At 39.3% G+C, this 23,300-nt stretch overlaps 1 protein-coding gene across 9 annotated transcripts in view; it reads left to right on the top strand.

Moving 5' to 3' along the window:
* Positions 1 to 7,416: 7,416 nt before the first annotated feature.
* The window catches only part of synrg (synergin, gamma), a 51,180-nt gene continuing 35,296 nt past the window's right edge, over positions 7,417 to 23,300 (top strand). For all 9 annotated transcript variants that reach the window (XM_061877403.1, XM_061877402.1, XM_061877401.1 and 6 more), the window contains exons 1-6: positions 7,417 to 7,506; positions 18,486 to 18,526; positions 19,547 to 19,686; positions 19,770 to 19,897; positions 20,035 to 20,140; positions 20,211 to 20,322. In XM_061877403.1, coding sequence (XP_061733387.1) covers positions 7,472 to 7,506; positions 18,486 to 18,526; positions 19,547 to 19,686; positions 19,770 to 19,897; positions 20,035 to 20,140; positions 20,211 to 20,322 — 562 coding nt within the window. In that variant the 5' untranslated portion in view covers positions 7,417 to 7,471. The remainder of the gene's footprint in view (positions 7,507 to 18,485; positions 18,527 to 19,546; positions 19,687 to 19,769; positions 19,898 to 20,034; positions 20,141 to 20,210; positions 20,323 to 23,300) is intronic.

The following is a 23,300-nucleotide window of genomic DNA, read 5'->3' as shown; positions in this document are numbered from 1 at the left end:
TGGGTGGAATTCTTTCCCATTCTTGCTTGATGTACAGCTTAAGTTGTTCAACAGTCCGGGGTCTCCGCTGTCATATTTTACGCTTCATAAGGCACCGTACATTTTCAATGGGAGACAGGTCTGGACTACAGGCAGGCCAGTCTTGTACCCGCACTCTTTTACTATGAAGCCACGCTGTTGTAACACGTGGCTTGGCATTGTCTTGCTAAAAAAAGAAGGGGCGTCCATGATAACGTTGCTTGGATGGCAACATATGTTGCTCCAAATCCTGTATGTACCTTTCAGCATTAATGGTGTCTTTGCAGATGTGTAAGTCACCCATGCCTTGGCCACTAATACACCCCCAATCCATCACAGATGCTGGCTTTTGAACTTTGTGCCTATAACAGTCTGGATTGTTCTTTTCCTCTTAGTTCCGGAGGACACGACGTCCACAGTTTCCAAAAACAGTTTTGAAATGTGGACCCGTCAGACCACAGAACACTTTTTCACTTTGCATCCGTCCATCTTTGTTGAGCTTAGGCCCAGCGAAGCCGTCGGCATTTCTGGGTGTTGTTGATAAATGGCGTTCGCTTGGCACAGTAGATTTTTAACTTGCACTTACAGATGTAGCGACAAACTGTAGTTAATGACAATGGTTTTCTGAAGGGTTCCTGAGCCCATGTGGTGATATCGTTTACACACCGATGTCGCTTTTTGATGCAGTACCGCCTAAGGGATCCAGGGTCCATAATATCATCGCTCACGTGCAGTGATTTCTCCAGATTCTCTGAACCTTTTGATGATATTACGGACCGTAGATGGTGAAATCCCTAAATTCCTTGCAATAGCTTGGTGAAAAATGTTTTTCTTAAACTGTTTGACAATTTTCTCACGCATTTGTTCCCAAAGTGGTGACCCTCGCCTCATCTCTGTTTGTGAATGACTGAGCATTTAATGGAAACTGCTTTTATACCCAATCATGGCACCCACCTGTTCCTAATTAGCCTGATCACCTGTGGGATGTTCCAAGTAAGTGTTTGATGAGCATTCTTCAACTTTCTCAGTCTTTTTTGCCACTTGTGCCAGCTTTTTGAAACATGTTGCAGGCATGAAATTCCAAATGAGCTAATATCCAGTCTATTCAACTGAATATAGGTTGAAAAGGATTTGCAAATCATTGCATTTTGTTTTTATTTATGATTTACACAATGTGCCAACTTCACTGGTTTTGGGTTTTGTACATACATTATATTAATGTTAATGTAACTAAGAGCGTACAAAAGGGCCCAATAAGGGGTTCACCCTAACCTTAGCCAATTGTCACTCATCATAAAAACACCAACCAGTCATCATTGATTTTCTCCGTATGTATGGATGTTTTCTTTCATCCAGGTCATTCTATGGATTCGCAGTCCATTTTATGAGGTAAACTATCTCGCTACATGGGTGTAAAAGTAGCAAAGCTACAGGAATAGCCACTCGATCAAGAAATAGCTAAGCAACTGGAAAATGTAGTTAAGCTACATAGCTTAGCCATATGTAGCTTGTTACTGCGCATCATTGATAATATGTAACACTTACGTTGTTTTCTGCGACAGTGTAGTGAAGGAAAAGAGGGGAAAATGTGAAGATCACCATAAAACAGGAATAGCAATATAAATGTGTCTGTCCTGGCGACTCAGTACAATCAAGCCAACATTGATTTATTGATTGATTGAAACTTTTATTAGTAGATTGCATAGTTCAGTACATATTCCGAACAATTGACCACTAAATGGTAACACCCAAATAAGTTTTTCAACTTGTTTAAGTCGGGGTTCCGCGTTAATCAATTAATGGTACATTTAATAGTATATTTTTCATGTGTTGTGACGCTACATTCCAAGAACCTCTGTGCATGTCCAAAACATCACCTTTGATTAATGAAATACAATTAGGACTTACAAAAGATGCCAATTCATTTTGAACATCTCCAAATACGACAATTAAAAAGTATAACTTACAAGAGATACAAATTATTTTCCCTGTATCATTCGACATTAACAAAATGCATTTTAAACAAAAGCGCTAGCTTGATGCTAATTGGAAAATCCTTTTCTGCGCACGAGTGATTAGCATATCTAACACCTCCAAAAATAATAAGAATTAACACGTAGAACTTACGTAAACTTACATAAGATACCAATTATTTTCCCCGAACATTCAGCATTAACAAAATGCATTTAAAAAAATGTGCTACCGAGATGCTAATTTACATTGAAAATCCTAAATGCGCGCATGTGACTAACATTAGCAATTTTACATATGTTCTGTGCCAATTCCAACTTAGACAACACCGTCAGTTGCTATGTAGAGTGGCGCTTTCCATTTTTTCTTAGCGGACTGCATTGCAAAATGATAACCCCTCTTTTCCTCTCACGCGAGACCCACCCGGGAATGGGGCCATATGAATCCCTTCCCTGCTGTCTCAGCTGATACATACGGTATACAGTATTTATACAAACTTTTGTATTTTAAGTGACGCCAAACAGGTGAAAACGTGACGATAACCATAAAACTAGAATGTATACAAGCAGTACACATGTGGCTGTCTTGGCGGCTCAGTATTATGAAGTCGACATCAAACAGTATTTTTTTTTTTTGTGGAGCGACATTATATTCCAAGAAACCCTGCAAATGTCGAAAACCACACCAATCATTAATAAAACAAAATTATAATGAATTACCCTGTGGCATCCAACAACAACAAAATGCATTTTGATAAAATATGGTAGTTTGATGCTAATTTGCATTGAAAATCCCATATATGCGCGAGAGACTAGCATTAGCAATTTTTTAACAATATGACGATTAAATGGACAACTGAGTCGTAGATTGCACTCAATCAGCTTATGCAGTATAAAATAATCATACAATACTTACACAGGTTTATGCGCCAGTGTAGTAACGGCAAAGAAGGGAAAACGTGATGATAACCATAGAAAAATAATGTATGAAAGCAGTCAAATCGACATGAAAGAGAATGTGTTTTTGGTGAAGAAACTCGCCTCCCCAGCATTAATGTCCCTCTGCAATTTCATCATAGCACTTGACGTCAAATTACTGGGTTTGTTATTATTATTTCAACATTTTTAGGGTAGGTATGGTCCTCAAACATTGCCTGCACCAGTAATCAAGTCATTCATAGATGCTACAGTTTGACTCTGGAATGGATTATTCCTATTTTTGCTATTTCCTACTGTGTAGGGCAGGGTTTGGCAACCCAAAATGTTTGAAGATTGGTCCAAATGAATTGGACCAAAAATAAAAATTAAAAAAATCTGTCTGGAGCTGCAAAAAATTAAAAGCGTTATATAAGTGTTATAATGAAGGAAACACATGATGTGTCTATATCGACTTTATTAGCCTACTATCAAGGGTTGACACAAATCTCTGTTGACAGAAATGTTGTATTTTAATTTTCGTTCTTTACATTTTTGCGATATTAAATAAATGATAAATGGGTTGTACTTGTATAGCGCTTTTCTACCTTCAAGGTACTCAAAGCGCTTTCACACTACTTCCACGTTTACCCATTCACACACACACATTCACACACTGATGGAGGGAGCTGCCATGCAAGGCGCCAACCAGCACCCATCAGGAGCAAGGGTGAAGTGTCTTGCTCAGGACACAACGGACTTGACGAGGTTGGTAATAGGTTGGATTTGAACCAGGGACCCTCGGGTTACGCACGGCCACTCTCGCACTGCGCCACGCCTGCATAAATGGTTGTACTAGTATAGCGCTTTTCTACCCTCTTTTAGAAATCATTAGTAAAATGGACACTTCTCGCAGGATGAGATCCATCCATCCAGCTGTCCATCCATCCATCCATCCATCCATCTTATTTCCCTTATCCGAGGTCGGGTCGCAGGGGCAGCAGCCTAAGCAAGGAAGCCCAGACTTTCCTCTCCCCAGCCGCTTCGTACATCTTTTCCTAGGGGATCCGGAGGCGTTCCCTGGCCAGCCGGGAGACATAGTCTTCCCAACGTGTCCTGGGTCTTCCCCGTGGCCTCCTACTGGTTGGACGTGCCCTAAACACCTCCCTCAGGAGACTTTCGGGTGGCATCCTGACCAGGATGAGATAACTTCTGGAAATGACTGTCTTTTTACGGCCAGAGGTATAGATGTGTGTGTCCAAGTTCATGGAAATGGCAGGCTGTCTTCTTCTAATGGATTTATTACAATCTTTGCGAGCTGGGTAATGTTTGCTGTGGTCTGGAACAACATGGCACACAACTATGAGAAATTTTGCCAGTATTACATACAAATAATGTGTCATGAAACATGTAAATCTAAATCAAATACACAGAGGACATAAATAAAGGAAATTAAATAAGCTCAAATATACCTACAAACGAGACATAATGATGCAGTATGTACATACAGCTAACATAAATAGCATGTTAGAATCAATTAGCTTGCAGTCATTAATTGACCAACAATGCCTATCAAGCATTCCAGCAAATCAATAAAATCAACAAAGCTCACCTTTGTGCATTCACGCACAACATAAAAAACGTTTGGTGGACAAAATGAGACAAAAAAGGAGTGGCATAAAACGTCTTGCAGCGTCGGAAAAAGTTGTACATGTAAACAAAATACGGTGAGTTCAAGAACCACCAAAATTAGTAGGATAAAACAACGCTCACCAAATCAGTGAAGCATGTCTAGCATGTGTAGTATAAAAAGTGGGATTTCTAACAATTACAAAGGTCTGTGTCACGTTTGTTCTCCTACAGAAAATACATTAAAACACTTCTTTTTTTTTTTCCTAAATCTTTTTCAATTTTCACACATCTCTGAAAGAGGATAGAAGCCACTAGGTCGTTGCTAAAGAGCCACATGCAGCTCCAGAGTGGGAAAAGTGTATTACTGCTTGTTCTTCGTTTACATCTTCCGTTAAATATTAAGTTCATTTTAGGAGTTACATAATTATGCTGATGTATATAATTATGCTGTGTCTTTTTAATAAGCTGCTAATCATATAGCAGATAAACTTCTTTGTGCTGCAAATATGAAAATAAACATCCAAGCTACGCTATTTTACTGTTATCAAGTAAATTATTATATGGAATGATGTTGAAATATTGTATACTTGTTGCAAATTGTGGAATCAACGTCTATATACGTTAAAGTGCCAATGATTGCCACACACACACTAGGTGTGGCAAAAATATTCTCTGCATTCTCTGCTCCCTTCACCTGGGAGGTGAGGGGAGCAGTGAGCAGCAGCGGTGGCCGTGCCCGGGAATAATTTTTGGTGATTTAACCCCCAATTCCAACCCTTGATGGTTAGTGCCAAGCAGGGAGGACATGAGTCCCATTTTTATAGTCTTTGGACTCATGACCTACCGATCTCAGGGTGGACACTCTAACCACTAGGCCACTGAGCTGTGTGTGTGTGTGTGTGTGTGTGTGTGTGTGTGTGTGTGTGTGTGTGTGTGTGTGTGTGTGTGTTTACTTAATTGTGTGGCTAGTTTGCTAGCAGCTCTTAGCTTACGTGGGTAGTTTTTGGGGATTGTTAAAGTTAAAGTACCAATGATTGTCACACACACACTGGGTATTGTGCTTGAGTATGGCAGCCTTTGAGGGTCAAAAAGGGTTGGGCTGTTACAAGCAATTGACCTGTTAAAACCTGAAACTATCGAAATATGACAAGAGCCAATCTCCAATTGTAGCATTGCCCTGCAGTGTCACGTGTTTACTCCGCCCCTAAATCTTGGCAGCGGAATCAAAGTGAGGCGTATGACTGATGGATTGCAGCGAAGGCCTTGTCGTCGACCGCTTTGCTCGCCTCTCATTAAGCTGTAAATCTTTCACCGCGGCCGATGACACAAAAGCCGCGGAGGCTTTTTTTTCTCCTCGTTACTCCACCTTGTCAGCGGCGCAACAATGAAATCACCACGTGAATCACTTTGGCACTACGCATTCAATGGCCGCCATATTTGGGGCGGCCTGTAAAAATGTCTGACATGACACCAGCGGGCACTTTCAATGACTGCAATTACTCTCATGTTATTTCATGATACATTTAGAAAAAAAAATACATAAATAACCGGGAGTGCTAAAATGTATAGGCTTATAATTGATATTATCATTATAATAATTATTATTATGATTATTAATGATTATATGATGGATAGGCTCCAGCACCCCCCGTGACCCTGAACAGGACAAGCGGTAGAAAATGGATGGATGGATGATTATTATTAATACTATTATAATATGTCAATGTTAATGTACATATATGGAAAATTAGTTGTGTTCTTTAAAATTACACTACACACACACACATATTTTAATATTTATATATACATATATATACTGTGTATATATATATATATACTGTATATATATACCGTATGTATATGTATAATATATATATACTTACACATACATATAACTATATTGTATTTTTTACAAATTTGCAAGAAACCTGACTTTTAATCAACCTGATAATAATGACATTTCTGAAAGAAAATTCTGATTCATAAATATAACATATATATGTTTAACAATAAAACATTAAATACATATCTATATGTACATATAGATTATATGCCCCCGTGACCCCGAAAGGGACAAGCGTTAGGAAATGGATGGATGGATATAGATATATACAAGGGACAAGCGGAAGAAAATGGATGGATGGATATAGATATATACACACACACACATGCACACACAAAAACACACACACACACATATATACATATATATATGTATATATATAGATGCATATATATATATGTCTGTGTATGTATATAGAAATATAGTAAGTATAAATATTAATCACGCAACTGATATCCATGTATATCTCATAAGATTTTTATAATACTTAAATATTTAATTAAATGCTTTTTCTATCCTAAATCCTGCACCGTGAAAGTCAATTCACATTCTCAATTATAAATCTTAAAATATTAGCATTCTTTTCATTGGATTATTACCGAAAAGAAAAATCCAGATTCAAACGATTCAGGCAATTTTTTTCCACATTCTTTTTTTTTTTTTCGGTTCAGAAAAGCTGCAATCTAGATCAACACTGACACCTGCTGGATAATGTTGGCACTGCAAAAAGCAAAACTAGACAATATATTTGGCTGTTTTTAAATTTATTTTATCATTATACTTATTCTTTCATCTTATACATCTCATAATATAATTTTGACATCCCGATGCCAAAATGTTTATAGTCAAAGAAACGATCAACATGATGGACGTGCTAAACACGTGGAATAATAACATTGACATGGAAATATAAAAAAAGTAAACATTGCAGTGAATCCATAAAATGTGCTTACAATAAAATAAAACACTTTTGTGAAAGTTGAACAGCCTTAAGGGGGGAAAAAAGCGGTTTATGCCATCAAGACCAAACCCGGGCGGCACACGAATATCAAACAGTGACGTCACCTCCTGACTGCTGACTGCCATAATCAAGATGGCGCTGCGGCCGGGATCAGCTGGAGGCAGCAGGTATTCTCAGTCCTTTTAAGATCCTCCTTCGCTCCGTATTGTCGTCTGTTTTTGCCACATAATCACCACTTGCGTCCTATTGTTTTGACGATTGAGGATGTATTAATAAACAGTGGACGCTTTGTGAGTCCAAGCGTGCGGGTGATGAGAAGGCTGGTTGTCATAGCTAAGGTTAGCTGGCTAGCTAGTGGCTGTCACAGGAAGGGTAATAAATACACATTTCACACGTCATGTCGCTTTTCAGCAACAATACATATATAACTATCTCTAATGTATACATACATTTTGTGGTGTTATCAATAAGGCCGTACACGCCGTAAAGGCTTGGCACTACTTGTGCATTCATGCTATTGTGACTCTTCAGTAGTACAGTGGGGCAAAAAGTATTTAGTCAGCCACCGATTGTGCAAGTTCTCCCACTTAAAATGATGACAGAGGTCTGTAATTTTCATCGTAGGTACACTTCAACTGTGAGAGAGAAAAAAAAATCCCGAAATTCACATTGTAGGGATTTTAAAGAATGTATTTGTAAATTATGGTGGAAAATAAATGTTTGGTCAACCATTCAAAGCTCTCACTGATGGAAGGAGGTTTTGGCTCAAAATCTCACGATACATGGCCACATTCATTCTTTCCTTAACACGGATCAATCGTCCTGTCCCCTTAGCAGAAAAACAGCCCCAAAGCATGATGTTTCCACCCCCATGCTTTACAGTAGTTATGGTGTTCTTGGGATACAACTCAGTATTCTTATTCCTCCAAACACAACGAGTTGAGTTTATACCAAAAAGTTCTATTTTGCTTTCATCTGACCACATGACATTCTCCCAATCCTCTGCTGTATCATCCATGTATCCATTTTGGTATAAACTCAACTCGTCGTGTTTGGAGGAAGAAGAATACTGAGTTGGATCCCAAGAACACCATACCTACCGTGAAGCATGGGGGTGGAAACATCATGCTTTGGGGCTGTTTTTCTGCTAAGGGGACAGGACGATTGATCCGTGTTAAGGAAAGAATGAATGGGGCCATGTATCTGTATAGTTAGATTTTGAGCCAAAACCTCCTTCCATCAGTGAGAGCTTTGAATGGTTTACCAAATACTTATTTTCCACCATAGTTTACAAATAAATTGTTTAAAATTCCTACAATGTGAATTCCTGGATTTTTTTTCTCACATTCTGTCTCTCACAGTTGAAGTGTACCTATGATAAAAAATACAGACCTCCGTCATCATTTTAAGTGGGATAATTTGCACAATCGGTGGCTGACTAAATACTTTTTTGCCCCGCTGTATATCACAATTAAGATTGTACAGCATCTAAGTCTTATTTTGCTTGTGTTTGTATTTTGTTGGTTTCTGTTGAATGAATCAGAATTTCACACCCAGTTTGACCTTAAACCTCTGCCTCAGCAGCAAGAAAGATGCTGGATGTGTTTAGGACCTTTGCATATGCCTATAAAGGCAGTATTTGTTCATCTTCTGAGCCCCAGCAGTGTAAATAATGAATGGACTTGATACTAGCTGACACCGATAGCTCAGGTGAAACCCAACCCCTGTGCATGTTGGAAACTTGACAGCAGTGTTGGATTTAGTTTTAGTCAGTCTTTTGACGCAAACGTCTTTTTATCATTTGTCATTTAAATTGATTTGGTTTAAGCTGACTTTAACATTTTGTCGACTAAAATTACAGTAAATCGTGTCGACTAAAATATAAAAAGATAACGCATCTTAGAAGCTTTCTCAAAACTACTTTTAATTAGGTTAAAGGCCCTACTGAAATGAGATTTTCTTATTTAAACGGGGATAGCAGGTCCATTCTATGTGTCATACTTGATCATTTTGCGATATTGCCATATTTTTGCTGAAAGGATTTAGTAGAGAACATCGACGATAAAGTTTGCAACTTTTGGTCGCTAATAAAAAAGCCTTGCCTGTACCGGAAGTAGCAGACGATGTGCGCGTGACGTCACGGGTTGTGGAGCTCCTCACATCTGAACATTGTTTACAACAATAGCCACCAGCAGCGAGAGCGATTCGGACCGAGAAAGCGACGATTTCCCAATTAATTGGAGCGAGGATGAACGATTCATGGATAAGGATAGTGAGAGTGAAGGACTAGAAAAAAAATAAGGCGAGGGCAGTGGGAGCGATTCAGATGTTATTAGACACATTTACTGGGATAATTCTGGAAAATCCCTTATCTGCTCATTGTGCTACTAGTGTTTTAGTGAGATTATTATGGTACCTGAAAGTCGGAGGGGTGTGGCCACGGGTGTGGTGACCGCCAGTGTTTCCGGTGGGAGGAGGTAAGAGAGTTAGCAGCTGCAGGAGGACGCATGTCTACGGTAAGAGCCGACTTATTACCACAATTTTCTCACCGAAACCTGCCGGTTGACATGTGGTCGGGAACCATGTTCGCTTGACCGCTCTGTTCCATAGTAAAGCTTCACCTTCGGGAATGTAAACAAGGAAACACCGGCTGTGTTTGTGTTGCTAAAGGCAGCTTCAATACACCGCTTCCCACCTACATCTTTCTTCTTTGACTTCTCCATTATTAATTGAACAAATTGCAAAAGATTCAGCAACACAGATGTCCAGGATACTGTGTAATTATGCGATTAAAGCAGGCGACTTTTAGCCGTGATCGGTGCTGGAAGAACATGTCCGCTACAACCGGTGACATCCAGGCATCATACGCGTCATCATTCCGCAACGTTTTCCACAGGATACTTAGCGGGTAATTTAAAATTGCAATTTAGTAAACTAAACCGGCCATAAACCGGCCATGTGTTGCAATGTTAATATTTCATCATTGATATATAAGCTCTCAGACTGCGTGGTCGGTACTAGTGGGTTTCAGTAGGCCTTTCATGCAGAGTATTTCAAAAACTAAATTCCTAACAAGACCGCCACTCCCATTTCACACTAACATTACTGTGTTATAAGCATTGTTTTTCAAATACTGAATAATATATGACTAAAACGACAGACTGTAATAACTGGTACTGTACATGATAATAAATCTATCCATACATCCATTTTCTACCGCTTATTCCCTTTGAGGTTGCGGGGGCCGCTGGTGCCTATCTCAGCTACAATCGGGCGGAAGGTGGTGTACACCCTGGACAAGTCGCCACCTCATCGCAGGGCCAACACAGATAGACAGACAACTTTTACACTCACATTCACACACTAGGGCCAATTTAGTGTTTCCAATCAACTCTGCATAACTTAGCATTTTGATTCTGAGGCCCCGTTTACTAAGGTTATCCAGGGTAAATCCCACCTAACCTTATCCTTGTCCACACAAACACACACACACAATGGTCGTTTAAGACCCCTCGCCCCCTCCGTCAGCCGGCGCAACGCGACCAAATACGCATGCGCGGAAAATGCGCACGTCATAGTCACCTCCAGTGTTGCTTTGTGTGCAAGTTCTTGAATTTAACTTATCTGAACAATATCCAGTGTTGTGGTATTTCAATTAACTGGAATCCAGTGTGCTGAAGGGCCGTATTGTAGTGAATCACACCTGAGCCATCATAAATTTATCAAATCTTTATTGGACACGAAAGTACACAATGTGACAAAAAACATTTGACAACAATCAATCTGGAGATCTAAACATCTGGTCAGGACACTTACTATTTGTCTTCACCTTCATTGTCCATTCCTTTTTGGTGACTTTATATACTCTGGACCTAGACGTTGAGTACGCGACATGCATGGTGGGCAATATCTGATACAGTCTGCTTTGGCAGTACAAAACATTTGCCGTTTTCCGAAGTCTACCCTCGACAGCCAGGTAATATAAAGCACACGCTACCTTTTTTTTTATCATATTCATGGGGGCCCACATTCTTGTTGACTCTCCATCCATAAATGGACAAAGTGTTTTGGTAAGTAGAATCACAGCTGACCTGGACATTCAAAAATTCTCTTGCCTTCTGAAAGTCTTGTATCCGAAATAACTGCAACCGCTTTCTCTTAAGGTATTCATGTATGGTTTACACAAGTGTCTGTACATGTACTGTAGAAGAATGAGAAACACGGGAATGTCTGGATGACTCGCCACCATATTTCCAGTGGTTAGCTCCAAGTTACGAAACCGCTTTATTACACAGCTGGCTTTGTGCGTTCTTTTTGACGTCACTTCCGGTGTGGGGCGCAGTCTTTCAGGCGTCACTTCCTCTCCGAACTCCGTTCGTAAACGATCAATTAGTCTGTACAAGGCTTAGAGCCGGAGATTCAAGAAATACATGGCGCACTTACCCGTGTAAAAATTTGTCCGAGATGGGGAACCTTAAACATTGGTCTAGTGTGGCTGACACGATGCTTAGGCTAAATAATTATTTGTTTAAGGGGTTATTCGGCTTAGTGTAGACATGGCCTCAAACTGTGGTACACCAAATAATCACTTAATTAAGTGATTAGTGTTGTATTTTCCTATATTTGAACACCGTGTTGCTGTTAAAACTGAAAATATATTAATTATACTTAAAAAAAAAAAACCATCTTTCTTGGTCTTAATAATACGTAAATATATTAGGCTATTGTAATATAATGGGGACGGCGTGGCGCAGTGGTAGAGTGGCCGTGCGCAACCCAAGGGTCCCTGGTTCAATCCCCACCTAGTACCAACCTCGTCACGTCCGTTGTGTCCTGAGCAAGACACTTCACCCTTGCTCCTGATGAGTGCTGGTTAGCGCCTTGCATGGCAGCTCCCTCCATCAGTGTGTGAATGTGTGTGTGAATGGGTAAATGTGGAAGTAGTTTCAAAGCGCTTTGAGTACCTTGAAGGTAGAAAAGCGCTATACAAGTACAACCCATTTATTTATCATTTATAATTTTGACTTGTTCAGGGTGTACGCTGCCTTCCGACCGAATGCAGCTGAGATAGGCTCCGGCACCCCCCGCTATCCCGAAAGGGACAAGCGGTAGAAAATGGATGGAGGGATGGGCATTATTGTGGTACTTGGAGAGCTTATTGTTTTCTATGGTGGTACTTGGTGAAAAAAGTTTGAGAACCACTGACTTGGCATATACAGATCAGATGCATTTCAAAAGTCTGAATATGGTGGATCAAATTATTTTAGAAGTTCAATTCAGACTAGGAGACTAATTAGATAGAGCCTCAACAGTTTTTTCAGTTAAGTTGCTGATTGCATGTGAATCAGTGCAGTACTTTAACTATATTCGCCTTTTTGACAATGTTTCACATTTTATGAGATACTGAATTTGGTATTTTTATTAGTTATACATTCTAATGATCAAAATGATTAAGAATGTTTTTTTTTTAAATATATATTTTTCTGTGTAGTGAAGTTATTGTATAAAATAGTTTTACTTTTTGAAATTAACTACTTACTGTTGTGGCACTTACAGTTGGTTGTATAGTTACTGGAGAAAATTCAGCCACAATGTTCACAACGTGTCTTGTCTACCACGGTAAAGGGTGAAGTGCGTCCTTACGTCTTGTCTTCTTTTTCTTCCAAGTGTAGAAGACATATTGTAGAAGTGTGTAACAAAACATTCTTGTTTTCACAGTGAAAAATCTAAAACACTGGTCCTTACAAAAACGGTAGTTCTGATTGGATCCCTTCTACCCATACAGCTGTGATTTGATATATTCCTAACTTGAATTAAGTATAGAAAAATGCCAACATTTTAGCCCGTTTTTGTTTGTTGACTAAATTATCAGTTAATTTTGCATTTGTTTTGATTATTTATCATCCTGTTTTAGTCAGGAGAAAATAAGTATTTGACAAAAATTTTCAGTTGACAAAATTAACACTGGTAGGAAAAAACACGGGTATGTGTATGCTATATTTATAATCTGAAGTCTTCTTGATTGGTTAAACTAAACACACTGTCAACCCAGAAGGATGAGGATTTTTTTTTAAAGATCTGCGACAATTTAAGCCTCAGCAAGTGCTAAGATTACAGACCTTTACACAACATCCACATCTGCCGTTGCTGCTGATCCATGTCGACGCTAATCTGCTCATCTGTGAACGCTTAGTAGTCGCTATAGTGGTGGAAAGCAGAGCACTAGTTCCTCCTGGTGTACTCTGACACATGGCCTCTTGACTAGCATCGTCACCGACATGTCTGGCTGTTTGTCAGTTTCATCAAAGAACATTTCGAGTGACACATACAGGTAATAAAACATAATGACGCAGCTACAGAAAAACGCCTTTTCAACATGTGGCAAAAGGCTAGACTTCTAATGACACATGATACCACTTTCGTATTGGTGACTGTCGATCAAACAGAGCATTAGCAGCCATTTGTTTGCAGAGGGATAGGTATGGTAAGCCAACACTACTGTCAAGTTGATGCAAAAGGCATGTCATGGCTCTGAAGTTTCTCCTCATGATAATCTATTGTGTTGTATTCAGCTTTCTTGAAGAGGACAAAAACATATTGTTTTGAATGTGTTGTTTACATATAAGGGCTGCAATTATCCACTATTTTGATGTGGTTAGTCAACTAATCGGTTTATGAAGGATACACCCATTATTTTAGTTTTGAAATTCAGCTTGATACGATTGTAGCTGAGATAGGCACCAGTGCCCCTTGCGATCCCAAAGGGAATAAGCGGTAGTAAATGGATGGATGGATAGTTTTAGGCATGTGCTAACAATAAAGGCAGTAAAGATAACTGCTTCATCATGAAATGTGTTTACTGTGCTGCAGCAAAAAAAAATACCTATTAACTTTTTGTCCGTTCAAGGGAAAGTTCTAGAAAGCCATAGATTGTACAACGGATTTTCTTCAGAATGCAAAAGTAATACAATGAAAACAATGCAATTTTAAACTGAAACTCGTCATTAAAGTAATTATCTTCCAAGCAATGTTAATGTTCTTCATTCTCTGAAAATGCATACAGGTTGTAGACAATGTTTAGCTTGCGGACTTAACGTGAAATGTTAGCTATTGTTTCCAAAGTTAGCTAGCTAACTATCTTGCTGAGGAGAGACGGAGACCGCATCCTTTAGCTGTCCAGCGTACCTCTACATTAAATGCATACTGCCATAAATAGCGAGGTCCAGTTTGCAAATTGAGCAACTTATCCATGTTTTTGAGACGTTTAGGGTGAAATGTTTTCGCTCACTGTGTTGCTGCATAAGCTGCAGCCATTTTTCTCTTTCTGTTGCTTACAGGTCACCGGTTGCGTTGATTGGACAATTTTTTCGCCCTCTGCAGCACTCATTTTTAATTTCTCTTCTTACCCCATGATAGTTGATACTGTTACCTGATAGGCTGTTAGTGTCACCAGAGAGCGAGTGCCTTTGTCCATGCAACCAACCTTGCTTCGCAACTCCCAGTTTCTTCCAATCTAAAAGAAAAAAGAATATTTGTTTCATCAAATGCTGGAGCCTATCCCATATGCATTAAGGCAGAAGGTGGGGTAAACCCTGGAAAGTCACCATCTCCATTTTACCTAAAATATGTCAGTATCTGTCAAGTGATTACAAACCCATTTCTCATGTAGTTTGCAAGTTAAACTGAAAGGTTTTGCCTTAAAGGAAAACTGCACTTTTTTTGTATTTTTTCCAAACATCCACAATCCTTATGTGAGACAAAAACACAAGTTTTTCCCTTTTCTGTGCGGTCTAGATAGTAAACAAAATACTGCTAGCCAAGGTGGCTAACCACGCAGGTAACAGGGATTTTTGTATACAACATTTTATATACATGCTGTAACCATGTTGGAAAAAACACATTCATGATAACATGTAATATACTTATGGTATTTTGTTTATTTTAAACATATCTGCAACTTATTTCCTAGGCGCATGGATTTTGCAGAATGCATAGCAACAAACACTATGATTTATAACTTGGCATTAACTTTTTCTAACTCAAAGCGGATGCAGCCGCAGCTCTTGTAGATTATATTAAGCAAGGCGCTTTGACACTACTCCAGAGAAGTAGTTACTCTGTTAGCGCTTACAACAGCAATGTCGCTACAGCTTGATCAATAAGCAGGTCACAGCAGGTAAAATGGAGCATTGCGTTTTTTTTAGAGGGCTATATAGTCAAAATAAGGGAATTGCTATTACCTGTGTTGTTAAGCGGCTCTGCTAGCAGTTTTAACTATTTAGCAGGGGTGGGGCCAAGTCATTGTTTTGCAAGTCACAAGTAAGTCTCAAGTCTTTGCCCTCGAGTCAAGTCCCAAGTCAAGACAGGCAAGTTCCGAGTCAAGTCCAAAGTCAAGACTGAAAAGTCTCAAGTCAAGTCCCAAGTCCTGCATTTTGAGTTTCGAGTCATTTCAAGTCCTTTCAACCAAAGACTAATATATTTACACAGATTGTGTATGCTTTTAAAACACTGTATGCATTTATTATTAAAAAAAAAATTGTGCTGACATTGCTCTTCATAATAGAACTATTAACCAGTTATTTTAAACATTTAACTCATTCCTTTACAGAATGAACACATTTGAAAAAAACAAGTGCAACTGTACTTATTTGCACAAAGGTGTTAACATTGTATTTCCATGGCATATTGCATTGTAACTAGTTCCATAGCAGTTTCTATCCTGCTCTTACCTTATCTCATTGATCTCATCTCATACTGTATGCGTGTTGATGTGTGGGTACACATGAAAAACATAACTACATGAAAATAACAAGGAACAGAGTTGTAGTTTTTAGATTTCACGGCCCTATGGAATATGTACACATATTCTTAATATAGTATACATTTTAACTGACCTTTATTTGACTATGTTTGTCTTTTTGTAGGTGGCTAAAATATGCGGTGCTGCTGACCACCGTATAACGTTACGTTACCGTGTGTAATACATTGACTAACGTAACATTATGTGTAGGTACCTCATGCAATCCTGATTAAAAAAAAATCACTTGACAAAAAGTATGAATAAGGTAGCGAACTGCAGTGGAGGCAACAGATTGTCGTGTTTGCAATGACGTTATAACCATAGACATATTATAAGTAGACGCAGCATTGGCTGCTGTGACGTGAGCAATTTGGCCGCCATCTTAAAGTGGTGATGAGGAGCCGGCAAGCAGCCTAAACTGACAGTTGACAGGTAGCAAACAAAGATGCTGGGCTGGTGTTTAGCGTTTTCCTGCTTTAATGAGCGGACTGTTGAAAATAGGAATCGGGGGATTACTTTTCACAAGTAAGATTGAACATGGTTGTATTTTGTGAAGAGAATATTACCACAGAGTTGAGAAGGAACAAAGATCTTCAATTTGTATGTGAAAATCACAAAGAAATCTTCTGGGGGAGGATGACGCCCCTGCAGGTATTTGGTTTACAAACTTTCAGCCGCACCTAAAACAAAATTCACCAGCCGCCACTGATTATAATGCATTCTCATTTTAGGCAAAGTATAAGACAATACTTTCTTAACAGTATAATTTTGACCAGGAATAAGTCTTCAAGTAACAATATTCAAATACTAACATAGTTGGGTAAGACAGAATTTGCTTTTATTCTGAATCCAGTGAAACAGATTTGTGGTTTTAGCTGATATTTATATAAAGACTTTCAGGTGTTTATATATGTTTATGTTTAAGTATTTTGCAGACGCTTTTATCCGAAGCAACATACATGAAAAATACATATAAAACAATCACTGTATACATGATCATTTAAGGGAAGAATGTAATACAAAATATTAATACAAAGTGTCAAGACAGAATAAACTCTGCTGTTGCAGCAACAGAGATACAGTCTATAAGATATGTAGATATCTTATGTATTTATACATTGTTTATGTAGGATATATGCATGTATATACAACCTAATCATTGTTTCTTCACCTTAAAAATAGCTGACCGTTTTTTCCCCCTTTTTTCCGAGTTTTGATCTTGGACGTCTGCTCACTTATAGCATATAAGAATATTCCACTACTGTTAAGCAAACAATGAACACGCCAAAAAATGTGTCTTTTATCATAGTTACACGTATGAAAAAAAAAAAGCCCGTGAATATCAGTGGTATTCAGTGCGGTAAAATGAATTAAATGCGCTGACAGTTCATTGCTCCTGCCAGATGAATTGTACTGAGTGCAGGGGATCACCACTCCAAAATGGCGGCCCCGCGTCACGTCAGCGCCAGTAGCGTTCGATGCTGTGTACCCTTATAAGATGTTTATTTTCGTAACGTTAGCAGTGAGTTTACAGCCTCACTGATTTAACTAAACAGCAAATAAAAGTTACGTTACTCAGCCAATAAATGTTAACTCACATTCAAAACTTACCCTTCTTTGTGCATCTTCAAATGTCGAACGAAGTTGGAAGTTGTTGCGTCTCTGTCTGTAATCTTCGAACGAAGCGCATGCTTTGCATACTGGAATTCGTTTTTTGTTGACCAAGTCGTAGTTTTAATACCCGAACGAAACAATTTTTGGCATCATTTTTCCTCTTTGGCGTGTTGTATGAGAGCTCTTCTTCGTTGGTTTTCATGCAATTTGATTGGCTGAATACTTACTGTGTGACGAAAATAACGTGGATTTATTTTGATTGGCTATTGTTCTGACAGGTAGCGCACAGGCTGTCATCGCACACACTCTGACAGACACGGACAGATACGGAGCGCTCCTGAATAACTTTTTAATCGTTGGGTTATGGGGAAAGTAGCAAGTCATGTCAAGTCAAAAGGCTCAAGTCCAAGTCAAGTCACAAGTCATTGATGTTGAAGTCTAAGTCGAGTTGCAAGTATTTTTACATGTTGTCAAGTCGAGTCTAAAGTCATCAAATTCATGACTCGAGTCTGACTCGAGTCCAAGTCATGTGACTCGAGTCCACACCTCTGCTATTTAGAACTCTCAGAAAAGTGATTGACATGTGTTCTCTCGTCTCACATAAGGATCGTGAATGATGGGCAAAATGTAAAAAAAAAAAGTTCTGTTTTACTTTAGGCTTTTCATTTCAATATGTCCTTATTCCTGTCTTACAAAAATGTGTCTAACTGTTTTTCCATTTCTTCCTCGTAGTTTTATGTATCCCGTCGGAGGAGGCTTGGGACCGCCACAAGGTGAGTCAGTATGTTATCATCTTAGACACGTAATGATTTATTTTTTTTCCCTCTCACAATCGAGTACGGAAAACGTTAGCAAGTGAAGTTACTGAAATTGTTGTTAGAAAGCAAACAAATTGAGCATTGAAGCAGTAGAGAGACAAAGTACTTAGTTATTATCTCTGCGGTGGCTTTGATATACTGTACTCAACTACACAATATATTAGACACTTATTTGGGGTCAGGCTTTTATCGTACATCTTTTTTAATTGTGTTTTTTTCATTCAAAATTAAATAATGCAATAATGTAATATTTTGATTATAACATAATGAGTATGACTATAGTAAACATAATAATGCATGCCACCCATTCACTCTAAAAACACATTTTTACTTTTACTGCAACTTTACAGATACCATGTCTGCTCTGCACCCAGTGTGTGACACCGGTATTTTTCTTTTTTGGTTACACCACGAAAATGATGTTTATTTGTGCTGCAGCTTTTATTATTGTAGTAGAAGACATAACTGGTAATTAGATGAGTAATGTATTAGTGCAGAAGTCAAGGTGTTCACATTTATTGTTGCTGCTCCTTTTAACTATGCCAGTCAAGTTAGCAAGTGTGCTGCCTCCTCACAAAAAAGTTTTGGGTTTTTTGTTTTGTTTTTTCAAAAAGTGGTTCTGAGCCGTACCACAGTCAATCATGTGGCAGCTCCAGAAGGAGGCAAGAGCTGCTTGGCGTCTGTGCTGTCAAACATGCTGGGTTCCATTTTTCTCTCCTTTTTTTTGCTGCAAGCTGTCACACTAGTCAGCAGGAAAAAACAGATTGGCTTGTTGCTGAGTCCATGTCTTTCCCCCGGCTGCCCGGGAAATTGATTGATCAAATCATGGTCAGACTTCTCGTTTGTTTTTTGTTATTTTAATGCACTTTCCCCCTCAGCATGCTTCGGATTGGACACCGTCATGCTGCAAATAGTCATAAAAAACTAATTTTGTTCACAGTTTTTCACAGAAGCTGTTATTTGTTTTCTCTGCAGGCATTATGCCCATGCAGCAGCAGCAGCAACAGCAGCAGCAACAGGGCTTCCCAATGGTACAGGTCATGCAGCCAAATATGCAAAGCATGATGGGAATGAACTACGGGGGACAGATGCCTCCAGGAGCCATGCCCATGCAGGTGTGTTGTGCCTATGTGACTGGTCTAAATGTGCTGCAAAAGAAAAAAAGAAAACACATATATACTGATCTTTTATGTAACAGGGCGGAATGGCTATTGGGATGCAGACCCCCGGTATGCCATTTTTGGGCCAGCCCCAGTTTATGGGTATGAGACCTGCTGGGCCCCAGTACACCACAGATATGCAGAAACAAATGGCCGAGGAGCACCAGTAAGAAATCTTTCTTGAAAAACAGTAAAAAGCTGATGTGATGCGTGCTTTTCTGTCTACATGAATACCTCCTTCATCTATTTATAGAATCTTATTCTCCAGGGTGTCTGTGTAAAGTTACACTGTATTGCTATTAGGAAGCGTCTAGAGCAGCAGCAGAAGATGTTGGAGGAGGACAGGAAGAGGCGACAGTTTGAGGAGCAGAAACAGAAGCTGAGGCTGCTCAGTAGCGTCAAACCCAAGGTGAGTGTCTCCTCATCCTCACGTCGCTCTTTTCCCGCCATTACGTCCTTGATTCGTTTTCGTCCCTCAGACGGGGGAGAAAAGTCGGGACGACGCCTTGGAGGCCATAAAGGGGAACCTGGATGGTTTCAGCAGGGACGCCAAAATGCATCCCACGCCGTCGTCACAGAGCAAGAAGCCAGGTAGAGTCACATGCCACTATCTCTACGAAAGAAAATAAATGACTCAGTGGTACATATTTTGTCTTTTGCAGTAGTACCTCGGTTTTTGTCCAAAAATATGACAAAGACCGAATCGTAGGGAAACTGAAGCAATTTTTATATTGGAAATGATGCAAATTCAATTAATCCGTTCCAGATGCATGAAACACCTTTTGCAGGCAATACCTTTAACAAACAATGCAAAACATGTATAAATTAGTGATCCATTGGTTAAATTAACATTTAACATAATGTTTACCATCATTGAAGGCTCATGTTGGTGAAGATGCTGATAAGCAAATAGGGAAGGGTGGATGCCACCATTGTACTTTTCTACGGGCTATTTCTTAGATTTATTAGTGTTTCTGAGACTCACTGCGTTAGCCAGCAAATAACTACAGAGAATCAGTGATGATGACATCGTAGAGGGGCGACAAAAGTGGGAGATTGACCTCTATGTGGAGGTTTGAGAAGAGGCTAACTGAGAACATTTTGTAATAAAGACAGGTTATAAGCACAGAGGGGCTCACACAGTGTATTATTAACACCACAAGACTGAGTCATCAATGTGTGCAGATTATTTATTTCGGACCCGAGTACGCAGATTGATACACTTGCAAACGGGCTAGTTTGTTTGGCGCAATGTATGGTCGTATGATACCCAGGGTGGCCTTTGACAAGCCAAAGAGAAATGTCTTGTCAAACGATATTCCACAAAAAGGGAGACATGCGGAAACCGAGGTACCATTGTACTTTGGTTTAAACAACGTTACCAAGAGTCCCGGTAATATTTTGATATTTGTCCAATATTAAGAAAAAACAAGACGTATCTCCTAGCATCTAAAATATCCGATATAAGCGTGCCGATGCAAGCATTTCTGCAATGTGTTTACTTGTGCATTGTTGGACAGCCAGTTAGCATCTAAATGTCCTCCATTAAGCACACAATTTAGGGAAAAAATTTACAAAAGCTAAACATACCAGAGAAGCAGATACACAACAGCTAAGTACACAATAGCACACAAGCCAGACATATGTACCAAGTGTCCGTAATTGAACGGTATTGCAGTCTAAAATATACAATTTTTCAGTCCAAACAAGTATCAAATAATCATAGTTGCATATTATTTACTGAAAGTACAGCATATTATGAGCAAATATCTAGCAACAAATGTGTCCGCATCATTCAATTTACTGCGTCAGGAGCTAAACTTAATGAATCATCGTGGCAACTGGGTCTTGTTAAAAAAAAACAATTACTACTCCACCTCAACTTAAAGAGGAACTGCACTTTTTGGGGAATTTTGCCTATTGTAAAAAAAAAACAATCAAACAAAAAAAAAACATAACTCGTAAATAAAGTCCAGTCACAGCAGAGCCAATGGGAGGTCCTCTATTTAGCCTATAAAACCCAATAAAAAAAAAATCCAAAAAGTGCCAACAATACTCCCGATAACATTTTGTGACTTGAATATTAAACCAAGTATTAGGGATAGTGCTGTTTTAAGCACTAAAGCAGACAAACTAGAGTGGTCACTAGCATGTTTGCCTGTGTTTACATCAAGTGGTAACCTTTTTCCTCGCTTCCCTGCTCACGGAAGTTTATTGTAGATCATAAATTATGCCTCTCACCTAAAAAGTAGAAGGATGAGGACGTATTCCGACAAGTTGGTCCACTTTGACAGCAAATTTAGACCCGGGAATGGCACGAACTACACGAAAAGGAGCTTGGTTCCACCCCCCTTTTCTTTGTGAGGATTATGAGTCATTCTTCATCGAAACGGGAATGTATGAACATTCTAACAGTCGGCATCCTAATGACAGCAGGCCTTGTACAGTAAGTGATGTTTCATTATGTTTGTTGGCTCTCATGAAGTCTGCAGTGATTAATAAGTGATGATGGGGGGGGGGGAAAGAACGTTGTGATAGTTTTTTCAATTAATGCGCCATGTATCCTTACAATGTGCAAAATATGTAATAATTAAATGTTACCATAGATGTCCCTGTTACTACATTACATATATACCTACATCCTGTATATAAATCCTTAATGGAGGTGTTTGGATTTTTTTTTAAGGGCTTTGTTGCCAGAAAGGAGCAACTCCCCTAGCTAGGCGGACTTTTGATTTCATTTATTTAATATTTGAACGCATAATAAAAGAAAAACATATGTGTTCTTCTCTTACAAAAGGATTGTGAATGATACATAGATGAAAAGATCAAGTCTTTCCTCTCCCCCAGTGACCTACGGAGGGTCATGTTAATGCTCATCTTCTCCAGACTGGACTAGTGCAATCCCCTCTATGCCGGGGTCACCGAATAGACCATCCATAGCATGCAGCTAGTATAAAATGCAGCTGCCAGGCTAGTGACAGGCACAAAAATGAGGGAACACATTTCTCCCATCCTGTCCTCCCTTCACTGGCTCCCAGTGAAGCGCAGAGTGAAATTTGAAATCCTCAATTACAAGTATGTCTTCAAAGCGCTCAATGGTCTCGCCCCAGCTTACATCAAAGATCTCCTGGACCAATCTACCAGCTCCAGGCTTGGTCGTTCCCTTAGATCTGACAACCAGATGACCCTGAAGGTCCCACGGTCAAACCTAGTGACAAAGGGAGACCGTGCTTTCTCAGTGATTGCACCTGGGCAATGGAATAAGCTCCTTCTGAATGTCAAGTCCGCCACCACTCTGGACTCTTTTAGAGCACAGCTTAAAACTCATCTCTTTCCCACAGATGATTTTGGATGTATGTGTTCATCATGTGTCTTAAATGTTTGTTCTAAATGCCTTTGTGTGTCTCAGTGTCTGTTAATGTTTTTTGTCTCTCTACTCGGGCTGATGTAACAGTTGGTTGGGTGGCGCATAATAAATGAAAATAACATAACATAGGCAAAATTCCAAAACAAGTGCAGTTCCATTTTAAAGACGGCATAAGATGGTTAATAACAAAATAGTTTAG

This window comes from Nerophis ophidion, linkage group LG18 (assembly GCF_033978795.1).
Source record: "Nerophis ophidion isolate RoL-2023_Sa linkage group LG18, RoL_Noph_v1.0, whole genome shotgun sequence".
NCBI classification, from domain to species: Eukaryota; Metazoa; Chordata; class Actinopteri; order Syngnathiformes; family Syngnathidae; genus Nerophis; species Nerophis ophidion.
Note: the sequence above shows the minus strand (reverse complement) of the source record. Positions and strands in the feature narration are given on the sequence as shown.